This window comes from Cynocephalus volans, chromosome 9, assembly GCF_027409185.1.
Source record: "Cynocephalus volans isolate mCynVol1 chromosome 9, mCynVol1.pri, whole genome shotgun sequence".
Taxonomy (NCBI): domain Eukaryota; kingdom Metazoa; phylum Chordata; class Mammalia; order Dermoptera; family Cynocephalidae; genus Cynocephalus; species Cynocephalus volans.
This window is the reverse complement of record NC_084468.1, coordinates 62,869,776-62,887,647: the sequence shown is the minus strand read 5'-3', so window position 1 is coordinate 62,887,647 and position 17,872 is coordinate 62,869,776. Positions and strand designations below refer to the sequence as shown.

The 17,872-nt window shown below is 35.7% G+C and overlaps 1 protein-coding gene across 2 annotated transcripts in view; it reads left to right on the top strand.

Annotated features, from left to right (window-relative positions):
- The window catches only part of RASSF6 (Ras association domain family member 6), a 37,351-nt gene extending 19,774 nt beyond the window's left edge, over positions 1–17,577 (top strand). Inside the window, exons 3-10 of one of the 2 annotated variants that reach the window (XM_063108693.1) lie at positions 898–1,043; positions 6,274–6,368; positions 8,879–9,060; positions 13,030–13,131; positions 13,451–13,502; positions 17,086–17,204; positions 17,313–17,410; positions 17,502–17,577. In XM_063108693.1, the coding sequence (XP_062964763.1) occupies positions 898–1,043; positions 6,274–6,368; positions 8,879–9,060; positions 13,030–13,131; positions 13,451–13,502; positions 17,086–17,204; positions 17,313–17,410; positions 17,502–17,577 (870 nt within the window). The remainder of the gene's footprint in view (positions 1–897; positions 1,044–6,273; positions 6,369–8,878; positions 9,061–13,029; positions 13,132–13,450; positions 13,503–17,085; positions 17,205–17,312; positions 17,411–17,501) is intronic. The other variant, XM_063108692.1, reaches the window with a different exon arrangement.
- The last annotated feature ends 295 nt before the right edge of the window (positions 17,578–17,872 follow it).

Below are 17,872 nucleotides of genomic sequence, written 5' to 3'. Positions count from 1 at the left end.
TTTCCATTTTGCTCTCAAATAAGAATTTAGTAATTTATGTTGTTTAACAATTGATTTTTCATAGTAACAATAGTTAATGGATATTATAATAGTTATTGGATAGTTGGCATATGACTCTTCTCAGTTTATATGTTTTCCAAAGTTTCTGTAACAAAAACACATTGCTTTACTAACAGAAAAGGACTTTTACATATAAAAGAGAAAAATAGATAAGAAAATAAGTTCTGTGGGAATGAGCTTTGGTCTTAATATTTCTTTATATCCACATAATAAGCAAGTGTTCAATTTATGTTTGCTAATTTTTCTTTGCATGGTGTTTTCTTTTTTGTTACACTATTTCTAATTTAAAAGAAATTCTTCAAAAGCTATTGACTTTTCAAAAATATCATTTCTATAATGTTTTGTGTTTTACAGTGTTTCTCTTGCATTTTACATACATGATTTCTCTTGTTCTGCATGGTAAATTTATGAGTTAAAATTTTCTTGTTCAGAGATGAGGAATCAGCTGCTAATTCTCTCAATAGCTGTTTCCTCTGATTTTTTAGCTTAGCACAGTTTTAAAATCTGCTTTAATTTTAAGTTAAACAGAATTAGAGAATTAAAATTTCACTTAATCAAGGAACTATAGAGTTCAGAAAGCATTTTAACATACTCTGCCCTCTGGTGGACATGCCATTACTGCATGACTTACTTTGCTGTTTTCAAAAATAGAAGAATGTTTTCAAAAATAAAAGAATGCTGCAAAAATAGAATTATTTTGTAGATAAATTCAGAAGCCAAACAATCCTCCCTGGGATTTTTTTAACCTATTAATACTTTTATGAACAATTTCTACATCTTCAGTTAAAACATTCCCCCCCCCTCTTTTTTTTTTTTGGTTTTTGGCTTCTTCCTTAGACTGAAGATGGCAAACTAATTGTTGAAGGAATGCTGGACATTTCCTGGGGAGTAAAACGACCTATACAGCTGAAAATACAAGATGAGAAAATACAAATCCCTTCTTTTAGTATGTTGAAGTCACCAGACATATTTTCCAGCAAAGGGTAAGCTATTTTTCAGGTTTTTAATTCCTTAAAAAATGATCTTTGTATCCACTTTAATTGTATGCATTCTTAAAGAGAGAAGCTTTTGCTTGTGCGTACATGCTTATACACAATCTCATCTAATCCCCCAGCAACTCCATGAAGTAGGTGTTCACAAACCAGGGCTCTTCAAGGTTCAAGGTGATTTGTGCGAAGACCCCCAATTACCATGTGGCAGAACTGGACTGGACCATGGTTCTATGGCTCCAGAGCCTGTGCTCTCAACCCTTCTGCTGAATTGCTTCTCTCCTGGAGGACTGCATTCCTTCATTGGAAAAGACAAAATGTAAAGGCAGGATTTGATTAGCCCAGGCCTGGTCTTCAATAAAAGGGGATAAAATTTAAATTTCCCTTTCCTTGAAACAAAGGGCTCTTCCTGCTTTCTGGAAGGGAGACTTAATTATGTTCCTCCTGATTGTCCTGATCCTGTTCAACAGAGCACAACAAAGTGCATTTGAAGTTAAGTAATGCACAAAACACTTTTCTGTGTGGGCTGATTTTTTCATTACCCCTTACAATTTTTGGAAAAATTAATAAATATTCCCAGCAAGAATCATATCTATGAAGTCTACTTTCTTCCTTCCTTCATTTCTTCCTTCCTTCCTACTTTCTTCCTTCCTTCCCTCTTTCCTTTTCAATCCTTAACTTTCCAACTCTTCTTCCTTTTGTATGTACATTGAGGTACCAAGCCTTCTCTGCATACCATTCATGCTCCCATCTATTATTAGATGAGTTTGAGTTCTGTCAGAGGAGAGGATGGAGATAGAGCTGTGAGGACAATTAGCTCAATCTGATCTTTGGCCACAACTAAGGAAAACCAGATATCACCTTAAGGGAAGTCTACTTTTTCTTTGGGGAAGATATTTAAGCCCCACCATGATTTTCACCTTGCCAATATTTCCAAACATTGTGTTCCAGCAATACTGAGTGTTTTATAATTCCCTACACATATCATGCAGTTTCTTGCTTGTTTCTGACTCTGCCTGCAAGTCTACCTGCTTCTCGACACCCAGTTACCTGACTTCTGCTACCAATCATTTAAGACTCACATTGGTAACACATTCTCCAGAAAGCCTTTTCTGACCCCTTAGTCTGTACAAAGTGCACTGACAACTTTTCCATTTCACCTTCGGAGCATGTAGTTAATTGTATTTTTATGCACTTATCTCCCCCTCATATAGTGTGAGCTTCTCAGTGGTAAGGAACATGCCTAATTCATCTTTGCATCCCAGTGCCCAGCAATATGCCTGGCACAAAGAGGGAGCTAAAAATATATTATCAAGTGAAGTCCCCAGAAAACTGTGGTTAAATTACCTCTGCTTTGCTGTGACAGCTCTGTCTATCTGCCACTTCTGACTAATCTCCCATCCAAGCTAAGGATTGCCAATGGGCATAGGGTCCAGTGCTTACTACAGAGGAGAAGGGGGGGGTCACAGCCTTAGGCAGCCTAAGCCCTGCACCTTCAGGTACTAGATGACTGAAAGGGCTGATGATTCTAAATGACAAGGAGTATCACTTAAAAGGAGAAATTACCCATGGGCACTGCTTTTATAAAACTGTACAAGATATGAACTCACAGTATTAGCTATCATACTTCACATTACCTAAAAACTCATTGCAAAGTTGTCTGAGCAGTCAGCTCCCTTTGATGCATCTTAATTTTTTGATTCATGAAAACTTAGTAAGTATAGAGCATTAAAGGAAGATATCAAGGAGATGAAGGCACTTGTAGTATCACATTAAGCCATCATTACTTTAAATGGCTCTCCCAAGATATTTTTTTTTAATTTCTCAAATTCAAAACACTTGTTCCTAGCAATCCTGAGTTTTAAGTTAGTATTGATGATAAGGTAGTATTGATGCCTCTCCATATACTGCAGCAGATTATAAAATAATATCCTCATGACACACCTTCTATAGAATCTATTTGCAGTTTTCTGTTGTTTATCAGAACATCATTCTGAAGCAAACAGGAATTACCTCCTTTTGTTTAAAGTTGAGAAAAAAATTACCTAGAAAACTTCATCAGCTTGCCCCTTACCATGGTAACAAGACTTACGGGGGGATCATTTTGAAGTATGCATTTGCAGTGTATCAGACAAGAATGGGCAGAAAAAGATCCCACTCCTTACACATACACACAGACTCACACATACACAAGGGTAGGATTAGGTTCAGTTATGATGAACTAGCCAAGAATACTTTGTGGGAACCAGCTGAACACGCAGGCAGGAAGGCACAGCGTAATTTGGAATGTCTTTGGCCTCTGGTTCTCTAACTCGGTGCATAGCCACCTAAGGTAAAATTCTTTATTTCAGTCTAATCCTAGACAACCTCACTCTGGTTGCCGCCTTTAAGGTGACATTCATTTAAATTCTGAACCTCAAATTAAAGGCTCAATTTCTTTTGTGTACGGCTGGCTGGTTAGCTCAGTTGGTTAGATCACTGCCTTGTAACACTAAGATCAAGGGTTCAGATCCCATTTACCGGCCAGATGCCAAAAAATAAATAAATAAATAAAAAGTAAAGAAATAAATTAATTGACTATTTCCTTACTCTGAAACTTCTCCCATGTCTTTTTTTTTTTTTTTTTTTTTTTTTTTCATACTGTGCAGCTACGGGCAGAACTTACACCTCTGCTCTCACAGGACCACAGATGTGAAATCTCCGGTGGGTGAACGTGGAGAAAAGGACGTGGTAGTCGTGTACTCAGCTGCAGGAAGGGCTGCAGTCTCATGTCTTTCAGTTCACCTTTTGAGAGAATCATCAGTCTTTCATGCTAGTTTGCTTTAATTATGTTTGAAATGAGTCATACTGAGAAAGTATCAGTTTCATGGGAGTGGTAGAAGCTTAAAAACAAATGTTTGTTTGAGTTGTGACCACTGTGATCCTTTAGGGAAATGAATGTGGGCAGTACTTTGATCTCTCGTATCTGGCCCAAGTGTTTTCTCTTGGAAATTTTTTGTTAAAAAAAAAAAAAAGAGAGAGAGAGAGAGAGAACAGGCTCTTTGAGATTATGGTTGCTTGCACTATTTTTCATTTCTGTTTTTCATATCTCTCCCAAGTCAGCTCTGGCGTATTTTGAACAAGTCATGGCAGAATGATATAAAGAGCAGAAACTGGACAGGTGTACATTTGAATAACATTAATAGTGTTGGTTTTTTCTTACAATAAGGTTAGAGAAGTGACCACATTCTGTTTGCCTATCAAATTTCTACCTCCTTTTAATCTTTGTTGAAAAACCTCCCTACAGCTTAAGTTTGCAAATGGTATATATACATCCTGAAATTTGGTCAGAGCAACGTGCAAACAGTCCTGTGTTTGGACAAGTTAAACTATTTGATATTACATAAAGTTCTAACCAGTTTTCTATTGAAAACTTTGGGTAACTGCCCTCAAGCTTAGTCATGTACACAGTTGTATGGGGTAAAGCTTCAAATGACACAATCTATAGTTGAAAACGTGCTTTCTGCTGTGGATGAGAGGAAGGAAAGGGACCAAACACCGTCATATATTGAACCATGTTTGTCCCCCTGTATTTGTGTGGCACCACTAAATTGTGAAGGAAGTGAGGAGGCAGCTGTCTAGTCTGCCAGCGTCACCAAAAATTTGTGCAGTGCATCCCTGGTCTGGCATTCTTAGGGATTCTCATCTTCTCCCATATGAAATAGCATCAGGTTTCTTGCGATTTTAGTTTCTGCTTTTCATTGGGATTCTGTCTTTTCCATTGTTAACCCTCTTTCTGTGATAATTATACTTGTCCCCTGTTGGTTATTAATCTGCTATAGATTGAGGAAAATGGATAATTTTATCTACCGTAAGTAATTAGATTCTGGGTCAGGACCAGAATAGTTCTTTGAGTTAAACTATTGCCTGTAGTTCTTGGACTTAATGACATTTATTTTGACTGGCTATATCCAGGATAGTAGAGCTTGCTTGAAAATTAATTAACAAATATATTGGGATTGCCTTATCTACTTCATAAGGCTATTATGAGTACCAAATGATAAAATAGCTATTAAAAAAAAACTTCAGAATAATTCAAAGGTCAAGGGAAGAAAGGATAATGTTTTTTCATATTCACCATCATTAGTATTAATAAACATTTTTTGTTGCCACCAGTGTCATTTGGGTAGAATTCATGACATAAATTGCCTATGGTTAAATAGTTTTTGCTCATAAGAAAAACAGACATTAAGGAAGAGACCTTTAGTAGGACTAAGATTATTCCCATAAATAATAGTGTCTGTTTGCCTGGAGAGATCCAGGCATGCCTGGGATTCCTAATGGTTCCTGTCCCATCATGAAATGGGTACAGATGATGATGATGATGATGATGATAACGATGACAATGAAGAGGAGGACGATCGTGATGATTTTTAACACATATTGAGTGCTTACTATGTGCACGGCACTGTTTCGAGAATTTTACACAAAGTAACTCGTTTAATCTTCACAACAACCCTATCCTACCTCATACTATTATCACCCCCATTTTTCAGATGAGGACACTGAGGCATAAGAGACAATAAGTAACTTGTTTAAGGCCAGATAAATAAAATAAAAAACGAGTCTCGGCCTCCTGTAAAAATAAGCAGTTGTTAAGTTTTATTTGTTTTATTTATTTAGAATACATTGAATATTGCTAGTATTATTAGCAAAAAAGTTTCTCAAACATTTTCCTCCTTTGTAAATTGCATTCTTCATAGCAGTGAAAGGCCTTAAAGATGGGCACCAAGTGTTACTCTTCACAGCTACTCTGCCTAACAGTGCTTTGAATACAACAGGTACTCAACACATATGGACAGAATGAACGCTTCTGTGTCTAAACTCTCCTAAGAATATTGTGAGATATCTTTATGACAATGGATCATGTTGGTTTCTACTTTTTCTATTTCCATTACATTTTACAGAATCTGTGTAAGCTTGTGTTTCAGTGTGGAACTGAATTATCGTATCAAAATGTCAAGATATGCTTTTTAAAAAGTACAGAAATATTTAAAACACATACTGACCAAACTGGTATGAATATAATTTCAGTAATGTCATAAAATTGTTATAACTTTGGACGATATATCTACCTACAGAGGCTTTTACAAATACTATATCAATATTGTAAATCTGAAAACCATCCTAGGCCTCAATACAAATGGGATTGCTGTCATTTACAAGAATTATTGCTTTTCAGGAGAATGACACGCTGGGGGGAATTTGATGATCTTTATCGTATCAGTGAACTGGACAAGACACAGATTATAGTGTATGAAACAAGGAATTCCCAGGAAGGTTAGTATCAAAGTCTTATTAATGGGGAGACTTATTTTTTGAATCAATGTAAAGCATGACTCCTAAATGTTTCCCTGAAATCTAACATTTTACATACTGCTACTTCATGAATCCTTGTTTTATACATATATTTTTTTTTTAAATCTCTCAGGAGCATAGTAACTTATGTCACCATAGTGCTCATGTGATGTTGAAGAAACTTACTTTGCTAAATTAAAAATGATGATTTTTTTAAAAATTAAATCAAACCACTTAGACTTATTAGATTAGAAAAACAATTTATTAATTTATTATAAATTAGGGAGAATTTATTATATTAGGTTTGAATAAATTTTGTATTCATAAAATTATTCAATATTTTCCCCAAAGATTAGGGTCATTTATTATTCTCAGTAGCTTTATACATTAGACCAATCCCTCAGACCTAATCCCACATCTTTTAGAAGTTGAACACCTTAGTTAGTTAATAGATATTTAAATAACATTGCTTCTCAGAAAGAGACACATATTCTAAAGTCACTTTAATATTCGAGGCAGTCATTTCAAAGGCTCATTTAAAAAAGAGAAATCTACTTAAGTATCAAATGGAATTCATATCCAACTTGGAAAATAGTAGAAAATGCCAGTTCCTATGACATGTGACATTAGTCGTAATAATAATGATGATGATGTGATAGAAACAATAATGATATTGCTAACTTTAATTTACTGAGACACTGCTAAGTGTCAGCCATGATATTTTATATTTTACATGGATTTTCTCATGTTATTCTCATATATTGATATTCAAGGAAGAACTGATGACTGAAGCTGGAGGGGGGGGGGGGCGGGGCGGGGCGGGGATGGGCAGTAGGGTTCATGTACCTGAACTGGGCCTGTGATATTACCAAGCTAGGTTCAGACTGAACGAAGGTATCCTACCACCATTAACTTCATAAGCCTACCAACAACTTTCAGTGTAATTGTTTTTTTTTTTTTTTGTCTTTTCCGTGACCAGCACTCAGCCAGTGAGTACACCGGCCATGCCTATATAGGATCCGAACCCACGGCGGGAGCGTCGCTGCGCTCCCAGCGCCGCACTCTCCCGAGTGCGCCACGGGCTGGGCCCCAGTGTAATTGTTTTTATTCAGACTGTTCTCAATTCTGCCTCCTCTGTTGTATCCATAAGAACTCAAATCCTATAACAAACATGATGTTCCTTCCAGGGTTCCCTTACCTTTGTCTTACAGAATCTTGACATCTTGTTATATACAGGCCTTTCCAATTATCCCTTTGAAAATACTCATTAAATCCAAGGGAATTCCAATACCTTGCCACCAAAGATACCATAAATATCTATTTGTATTTAAGCACCAGTGCTAGAGAAAGATGAAATAGCTCATGCCTATTTGATAATACTCTGATACAATAGAAAATTATTTGAAATCTCAAAGTAAAATAGAACACGGGTGCCACCCGATGGCCCTGCTCTTACATAAGAACATGCTTAGTTGAGGGAATTAGAAAAGGCGCTTAGCCGTCATCTGGATACAAGTTGAAAAGGGGGCAGAAGGAAACTTTAAATCTTCTGCATCTTAGGCTAGGAATACATTGCAGCTCAGCCCAATTCCGTTTAAACACACTCTGTCTACCCAGTAGATACTAGGTCAGTCCAATGCTATACTATAATTTTATATTCTGAAATCTGTTACAGAAATTGGAATAACCCAATAACCAAATTTTAACCGGTGATAATGGATCATTGTTGAACATACATGGCTCAGTGAAAGGAAATAATAGGATAGTGGACAATTAAGATAAGTTATTCATATCATACTTCTGGAATGTTCTGGAAAGAATATTATGTGAATTATCCCTGTGATATATTGCTAGCAAGTGCTAGTCTGAAGAATTTATAAAAGTTTTTTTATAAAAGTTGGCAACACCAACTTTTTAAGGCTCTACTTACCATATAAGTGGCTTCTCAGGAATCTTTCTTTAATTTTATAGGGAAACTAAGGCCCAATGTCTATCTTTTTAGGAAAGGTCCCATTATAACTTGGAGCCAAAGTAGAATACGGATCCAGACCTGATTCTACTTCTTATAAGTACCGTGTTCATGGGAAAGCCACTTCAACTCATTGTACTTTATCTCACATACGTGAGTAAGAGATCACACCTGATAAGGTATCAGGATTCTTCCAGCTCGAACATTCTGAAATTCTATATAATGCACTCCCCCAACCCCATCCCCTGCCAATAAATTAAGATTGAAAGAATGCTTAAACTCCAAACATTTGATCATTGTGATCACATCTACGAGACATAATTCACTGAACTTGCTGTCCCTTAATAAAAGGGACTGACTTTTATTAATAAGTAAATTATAGCTAAGCAGTGGACAATAATGCTTTTAAACAGCCAGGAAATAGCAATATTCCTAAAATTAATAAAAACATATACAAGTCTTCCCGGGATGTAAGGAGATAGGCAGCTAAATGATATGGTCTTATAATCTTTATCCTTCCCAGACTATTTATCTTATCACAGCAGCACTTTGAAGCCACGTGCAGATGAAGATCAGGAATCTCCGTTGCTCTATAGAACCATGAGTGAAGCAACCCTGGTGAGAAAATGGGTGAAGCCTCCAGTGATGGACAGAAAAAGACAGAACCATAGGGCCTCTATTAATGGACACTTCTATAACCATGAAGTGAGTCACAATTCCATTAATGTAATTTAAAATAATGTTGTCTATTGCACTAACAATATATCACTCAATTCAGCTTACAATAAAAAAATAATAATGACAATAGTAGTAGTATGTCTAACATTTATTGGGTACTCCCTGTGTTCTAGGTATTAAACTAAGTGTTTTAAATAGATTTATAATGAATTATTAATCACGGAAATAATCTTATGAGTTAGGTACCATTATTTTCTCTTCTTAGCATGTGAGTTACTTGAGGTTCATGGGGGTTAAGTAATCTGTCTTAAGTCACTACTTTTAGGTAGTAAATCTGAACTTGAACCCAGCTCTGTCTGACTCTGGAACCTAAGTTCTTAACCAACGTGATAGGTGAAGTCCGTCTAAGTGGCAGGCACTGTGTCAATGTCAAGCACTGGAAATGTACAGATGAGTCAGCTGATTCCTCCGCCAGCATGGAGCTCAGGGCTTGGGCAGGGAAACCAACATACCAACAAATGTCAGAACAATGTAAGGGCTGCAACAGAGGTTGGTTCAAAAGACATTTGAACACTAATTTAAATAAAAGGAAAAAGTCAACTACAAGCCTATGTATTCCAATAAATCAGGCTTCTAATTTTGCATGTTCCCATCCAGGTCTCATAACTATATACATATCATTTTTTTATACAGGTGTAGTCATAGTTTAGAAACAATTTGTATTTTGATTTTTCACTTAATATATGCTAAATTCATATGTGCCTTTCCATGGGACTTGTAAGACATTTTACTTTTTTGAAGGTAGGAAATATACAGTCATTTTTTCCCGAGAAGTCAAATATTTTTCATGTCATGTACTTTAGCAATCATTCATCCATCCATTTAACAAATTCTTAAAGAAAACATACACTGTGCCAAGCACCCTCTGAGCCCTTCAATAAGAACTATTCACTCATTTCTCTGTAGGCTTTTTCCTGCAGAGCTTTCTACATTATTCCTTCATCCTCCACCCCTGGGAGGGTATTAGTCATGCGCCTTTGGAGCCTGGTGGGCATACACCACCCTTCTCAGTTCTTTGTTCAAATTAGACATTTTTCTGGCTCAAGAATTATCTTCCTGGCTATAAAGTAGCATTGGCAGTCCCCAACAGATATGCAACTACCGATTGCCCTGTTTTTTTCCTCTCCTCAGAAATTATGCTGTATATCATCATTATGTGCGGTGATTCGTATTAAAGCACATGAATGGCTTCCAGATGGGATCACTTGTGCTGAGAATAAAACTGGCACTAAGTTGCAGCACAGCATAGTGGCTAACTGCTTGGGCCCTGGAGCCTGACAACCTGATTTCAATTCTTGCTGAGCAAAGTTAAAAAGTTACTCAATCTCTTGGTCTTAGTCCCTTCATCCTTCATACTTTACAAGGTTGTTGATGGGATTAAGTGAAATGAGGTGAGTGAAGCACTAAGCACTGTATCCAGCACAAGGGAAAAACTAAATTTACATTAGCTTTATTGTTGATTGAATGAGGTCGAGCTGAAACTACAAATACTTTATACAGATGTCATTCACTTCAATTTCATAACTAGTGGAAAGCAATACAAAGAAAAAAGAAAAACCAAAACGCATGCACTCTATCAATAGGTATACAATGATGGACATCTAGGAATTTAAGTTGATATGTTTCATTAGTTGCTATGTATCATAAGATGTATTTTTATACCTTGAAACCCCTTTATAATGCCAATATTGTTAGGCCATGAACAACCCCCATAATAAAAGCTTAGATTGTGATATTTAGAGATAAGTTACAGGGAACGTGACTTGGCCAGTGATAACAGTGTAGGGTGGAAAACCTTACAGGAAAAAGCCTATAGAGAAATGGGTTAATATTTATATCCATGCAATAACAGATTTCATAACAGGGTTTTATTATCTGTGATGGTCAACACAACTGATATAAAGAATGTAGCTTTAAAATAAAGCTCTGAAAAACATGATTCTGTATTCATTGTACATTGCCACTTTGGAAGGGCTCTTGGAGATCATCTAGTCCTCCTCTCTTATTTTATAAATGAAGTCATTGAGGCCTCAAGATGTTAAGTGAGTTGACAAAGTTACAGTTGGTAGGCACTAGGATCTAGATCTCCTGAATCCTAATCTAGTTCTATTGTCATAATCCATGAAGCTTCTCCATATAAACATCACCAGATATCTAACATCCCTCACCTTACTTACTGCAGGATGAACCTATGGCTCTCCAGGTCTCCATCAAGCTCATAAGCACTGCTCATAAGTGTCACAGAGTGACTTGACTCATCCTTGCCCTAAAATGTTCACAAACATTAAATTTTCTCATACTTACAGAAGTTTATTCCTGACATCCTCCATATATTTTCTCAGAAAACTTATTTACATATTCTGATTTTTACTCACACAAATGCCATGCATATGTATACTTTGATGTTTATTTACTGACCTCCTGGTGTAGGACTTATCTATCTGACGTTCCAAAGAGCCATCCCCAAACCCACCCATCTTCACATTTGCTGATCCCACCCCATTTCTACACAGTCTTGGGACACTTAGAGATTGCACATATAAATGAAATATGTGGAAATAAGACTTTACTTAATATTCTTTTTTTATTTTTAAGTACATCTCTCATGACTTTCTTTCTTACTTTCTATTATCTAAATAGTAAAACATTTTTCTTTATATTCTGGCACACATGGAGTTGTATTTCCTCCAAGATCAGCATCATAAGTTACACATATACCATCACTTCCCTACCTGTGAGTCTCTATTCACTACTGTTCCTTTTTCTAAATTTGAACATATATCATTTGTACCATAGAATTTAAAATTAGTCTTATCTACTTGGTGGTTATGAGAATTAAATTATTTAATATTTATAAAGGGCTTAGAATAGTTCTTGATACATAGTGATGACTATGTTAAATTAATAATTGTTTGAGATTTTATCCTTTGGAATAATATCATCACTGTCAGAAATTATATATTCTGCCTACTAATCATTAATTTACTCACATATTGACTTATCTAATCAGATAGTGCAGCTCTTGCCTGAATACAAACACATCTTAATCCCTGTATAGATTTGTAAACAAGAAACATGTACAAGATAGAGAAATCTCAGTTGAATAAGTATCATTGGCCAGCGTTTCCCAAAGTGTGTTCTATTGGCTACCAATAAGTATTATGTTTCAAAGGGATTTATTTATGTTAAAATTGAGATAATGATCAAATTATGAGTAAAGAATCCATGGTTGTGTGTTTGATGTTTTTTATGGTGCCTTACTAATCCCCGAGAAGGATGTCCCAGACTTGTCTGACCATGGAGACCTTTTACCAAGTATACTCTGAAAAGCTGACTCTTGATTAGAACAACTTGTAGGAAATGTTGTCCTAGAGATTCAATTGGTAGCACTTTTACCCCAACCCTCAGTTGAGATATATGCTGAACCATATGAAATTGCCACCGCTAAAACATTTCTGACCTACCAAAATGCAGTGATTTCATACGGTTCAAACTAAAGACAATTTAGAACAGTTATTCCCGACCAGTAGGAAGGCATGGAATGTGAGTTTGAAAAAGCCTATTCATGTTGTTTTTGGCTTGTTTTTAGTTATAATAATTAATTTATCTTATAAATTAATATTTTAACTATTTTGATAGTACTTTTTGTTTTTAGTTATTATTTTTTTTAATCTTAAACTACACTGAAGAAGAGTGTGACTACCTGACGAAAATATTAAGAACATCCTCAAATGATGTTTTACCTAACTTACTCTAGAAACAATGTAAGTTGCTTAAAAGGATACATAATATTCAACAACAACAATGAAAAACAAAAAGACAAGTTTTTAAACACGTGACCTTGTTGTTTTTGCCCCACGAGGTGACAAGCTTCAAGATATTGACTATTCTTAGTTTGATATCATTTTAAAGACTTACATGACAATTTTTTCCTAGACATCAATTTTCACTCCAGCCTTTGGATCAGAAACTAAGGTCAGAGTAAACAGTAACATGAGAACTGAAGAAGTAATAAAGCAACTTCTCCAAAAATTTAAGGTAATATTTATAATAAAAATGAGCTGTAAATATCTTATATGTAATTTAACTGGAGACATGTAAATGCACTTTTCTGAAAAAAGACCTATAAACATGCAAATCTAAATTAGATGCTCAGTTCTGAAGGATTCTTTCCTGGGTGTAGCACCTTTTAGTAACTACATCCTGAGAAATTACATTGTTCCCAGGGGCACAAAGAAGGTTTTATATTTGAAAGTGGATATTGAATTGAAGAAACTGATGTATAATTTGGTCTGATTGGTTTAGAAGACATGATATAACAAAAAATTTATGTTCGTTCATTTTTTTCCATTGACAGATTGAAAATAGTCCCCAGGATTTTGCTCTTTACATTATTTTTGCAACTGGAGGTAAGAAAGCTTGGTCACTCTTTGTACCTGACTCCAGTGTGTTACAGTTTTCTGCCCATGAGGAAGACAGAAGAGCAGTTTACCTCTTTCTGTGGGGAAAAGGGTAGTAGGGAAGGAGAGGAGGGAGGTTTAGAACATTATATTTCACAGTTTCAGAGAAAGATAACCTAGGAATAAGATATCCTCAAGGAGTTTATAATGCAAAAGAGTTTGCTTCTTGTCCAGATATTAAATTATCTGAATGGAGATCAGACCTCTCAGGAATCCACTGAGCGTTGTGTAGGAATTGTCAGGTGCTTATGTCTTTGTTCGCCTCTGTGCTTCTTTCTTTTTGCTTTTCTATTTCTAGCTGTTACAGGAATCACCATTGCATACCATTTCTCCCAGGCCTTGTTATTGCCTCTCTGTTAGCACAGGCTCTGGCACATCTTCTCTCCTGCTCAGTAGAGAAGTGTTTTCAGAACTTGGTGGAAGGGGGTAAAATCTCAGAAGCAGGACACCGGGAAGGTGCGGTATGTGACATACTAGGAGCAGGGCATGATAAAGAGATTAGAGAAAACCTAATGTAATACTGAAATGAAATTTTTTTAAATCACAAAAATGAAAACTTTTAAATGTTAAGTTGCAGAAAAAGCCCAGGATATAATTTGTGTCAGAATGTTTGAGCTAGAAATTGAATAGAATAAAATAATACATTTTGATGCCAAGCTGAATATTCAAACATATACAAAATTAAAAGCCTTATAAATTGAAAGCTTAAATACATTATATATATATATATATTAATTCTAAGGACACACACACACACACACACACACACACACACACACACACCCACACCCATACCCATACCCATACATACATCCTAGTTGTTTAGGAAAGAAAACTGAAAGATATAAAATAAGAGGTAGAAATACTGAACTGTATAACAATTTAAAAGATACAAACAGTAGATTATGAAGAATACTTTTGATGCATATTAAAAATTAATACCTACCATAGCAAAAGTTCTTGAAAAATGATAACCAAAGAAACCAATCCATTAAAAATAGAAAAAAATATTTAAAAGCAATTGAAAGGACAAATTAAAATAATCAGGAAATATTTTTAGAAAAAGTCTTAAACTCAATGAAATGCAAGTTCAAGCCACAACCTTGCATTTATCAGATCAGATTGGGAAATTTTTTAAAAATCATTCTACCTGTGGCTGGCATGGATAAGGGTAAAAGGGTATTTTCATGCAACAATGGTGAAAATACGACAGTCTCTCTCTCTCTTTTTTTTTTTGAAACTATTCTATCAGTATTTATTAAAATCTGCAGTATACACATCCTTTAGCCCAGCAATCCCACTTGTGAGAATATATTTCACAAAAATAAAAGCACTAGTACCTACAGATTTTGTGCAAGACTGTTTATAATAACAAAAAGCTAAAGACAAAGTTAGCCATCCTAGGGAATTGACTGAATAAGTGATTATTATGCAGCCATTAAATAGGAAATGAGTTAGATTTACACCAGTGGGATGGAGTGAATTCCATAATATATCTTAAGTAAAAAATGCAAGATAGCTTATAAGTATATATACAGTGCTCCCATTTTTGTAAAAGAAACATATGGTACATATGATCAGGGAGAAAGGTATGGAGTGATAAATAACAAGCCATTAATATAAGTTACCTGGTGGGAAGCTGGGAAGATGCAGAAAAGAGGATGGGAAGGAAGAAGAACATGAGAAGAAGGAAGGAGGGAGGGAGAAAGCAGGGGGGGAAGAGGTAGAGGGGAGGGGGAGAGAAGGGGAGAAGGGAGGGGTGGGGAGCAGTTAGGGGAGGGGGGGAGAAGAAAGAAAGAAAGAAAAAGAAAAATGCTAAAACATGATTTTTTTAAAGGTGCTACAGTAAAAATAGCATGTCTGGTATGATCACCTGTATATATTTTTGTGTGTGGGTGTGGGTGTGGGGGGGTGTTTGTGCGCGCGTGTGCGTGTGCATAGAGATGAAGGGATGGACATCCAATGGGTAACACTGATTATTTCAGGGTTCTGGGATTCCAGGTGATTTTTGCTTTCTGCTTATACCTTTCTTCATAGCTCCAATTATAACAGCTTGGGTTGTTTTTATAATCAGGAAAAATAAGTATTTTCACTGCAAAAATGTAGTTCTTTAAAATTTCGTCTGTGAAAATGAAATTTTATAGCTTGTGCCAAAAATTTGTGTACCTTCAGAACTGAAATTAATAATAGCTAGGACCCTTAGGAACCAGGAACAGAGAAAAGAATGAAGCATGTGGCCCTGTTTAGACAGTAATCTGGAAAATGGAGATCGGTGGAATTTAACCCATTATATCTACTAAGCCTGTGACAATGTTTCTGACAGTGTAGCTCATTTCAGGATTACCTGGATAGTTTATTTTAAATACAGATTCCTAAATCCTTCCAGATTAGTGGATGGGCTTGGAATATGCATTTTTTTATGATCATCACAGATGATCATGGAGCAGAATCGTGAAGCCACAAAACTTGCTCTGTAATATCAAGAATGGAACAGACTGAGAATGAAAACCAGGTTAACAGTAGACCTGGGGGTCAAAAGAGGATTCTGGTGAGATGGTAAGAGGAGCTAAATTATCAGGGTTCTCAAATTCTTCGGAAATGGCAGAAGAATTAAAACAGTGAACACTGACTGTGGAAACAGGAGTGGGGAATGTCACTTTAATTGTGGGGAAGCCGGGTGTTGAGTCCTAGACCCTTTCTTGACTTTTCTCCTGGAGAAGTCCAGCGCAGGGGATGAAGGAAGGATGTGGGGGGTAGGGGGTGCAAATGAAGAAAGAAGATGAATGTAAGGGCACTGTGTTTTGTTCATGCATCATTCTGATAAAAACAAAATTCCAGATGTGAAATTACTTTGACAGAAAGCTAGAAGTACTTTTGTTCTAGAAGTACGTGGATTATAACTTTTCCAAATTTGAAGTTCTGGTAATATACTAAATTGGAAGCTATTTTCTGTCTCTATGTCATTTTTCATGGCTGAATGGATAAAGTCCACAGATTAATAAAAATACTGACCCTTGATCTTAAAAAACGTTCTTAATATATTTTTAAGGAAAAGCTAAGAACTGGATTGTGGGGTGAGAGAGAAAGGAAGAATTGAGGATAATTATAAGATTTTGGACCTGAACAACTGGAAAGAGAAAATTACATTAACTAACCATGGAAAGAACCAATAAATATTTGTTGTATGAATGAGTGAATGAAAAATTATAAGGAATTATTGAGGCATGTTGCTTTACAAAAAGCATAAACAGGACTGGAGATTTGCCTGAACATTTTAACTAAAAGTAAGGTTGAATGCCTTGAGATACTAAATCGAAACTTGAGGTATAGTGAGAGAAAGAAGTCCATTTTTAGTTCATTTAAAAGTTTTAATTTCAGTTTGCTTTTTTGAGTGAGTGCCTCCTGTTGCATGTTATTTTCACATCTTCGTTCTTTCAAAGTGAGCTAAAGAAATAAAATGAATAGAAAAATTATCTTTCTTCTTCTTTTCTAAGGTGAACTGACTGTGGTTGATTCTTGTTTTCATTTGCAGAGCAGAGACGGCTAAAGAAGACAGACATTCCACTACTGCAGAGGCTCCTACAGGGACCTTCCAAAAACAACGCTCGCATTTTCCTCATGGATAAAGATGAAGAAGAAATCAGCAGTGATGTATGGGCATGATCTCCCCAAATCTGCCTTTGCTTCCCTCCTGACAGTACCTCACACATAAATGCTCTGCTTTCTTTCTTTCTTTTTTTTTTTTTTTTCCTTTTCTAGGTGGCTCAGTACATTAACTTTCATTTTTCCCTTTTGGAATCCATTCTTCAAAGATTAAATGAAGAAGAGAAAAGAGAGATTCAAAAAACAGTAACAAAGTAAGTCAAGAGCGTGCAGGCTGGGTACTTGGTCCTTTAATAGATTCAATGCACAAAATGTGTCTAATTTTTAATACTTTTTCATTTTCAGATTCAATATGGAAAAGGCTGTTATACTGAAATGTCTTCAACGTAAACAGGTAGTAAAAACAGAGACGACAGTTTAGCAGTACAGGCCGCCATTGCTGAAATACTTCAGCAGAGTTACAGAGATGTTACTATTTGGTGAATGCATAAATTCTGTACTTGCATTCATACAAATATATATGACCTTGAATCTGTGGAAAGTTGAATATGAAAAAGATTGTTTTCCTCTGGAGTGATGAGGTTAAGAAGGGTTCACAGTTAGGCTAAAATGAGCTTAAATTAGTTTCAGTAACTGAAAGAAGTTTGGATACTGTGTATTCCAAATGTATTTTATAGTTAAACATGTAATGAACTTGAGTTTAAATGGTGTCTTCA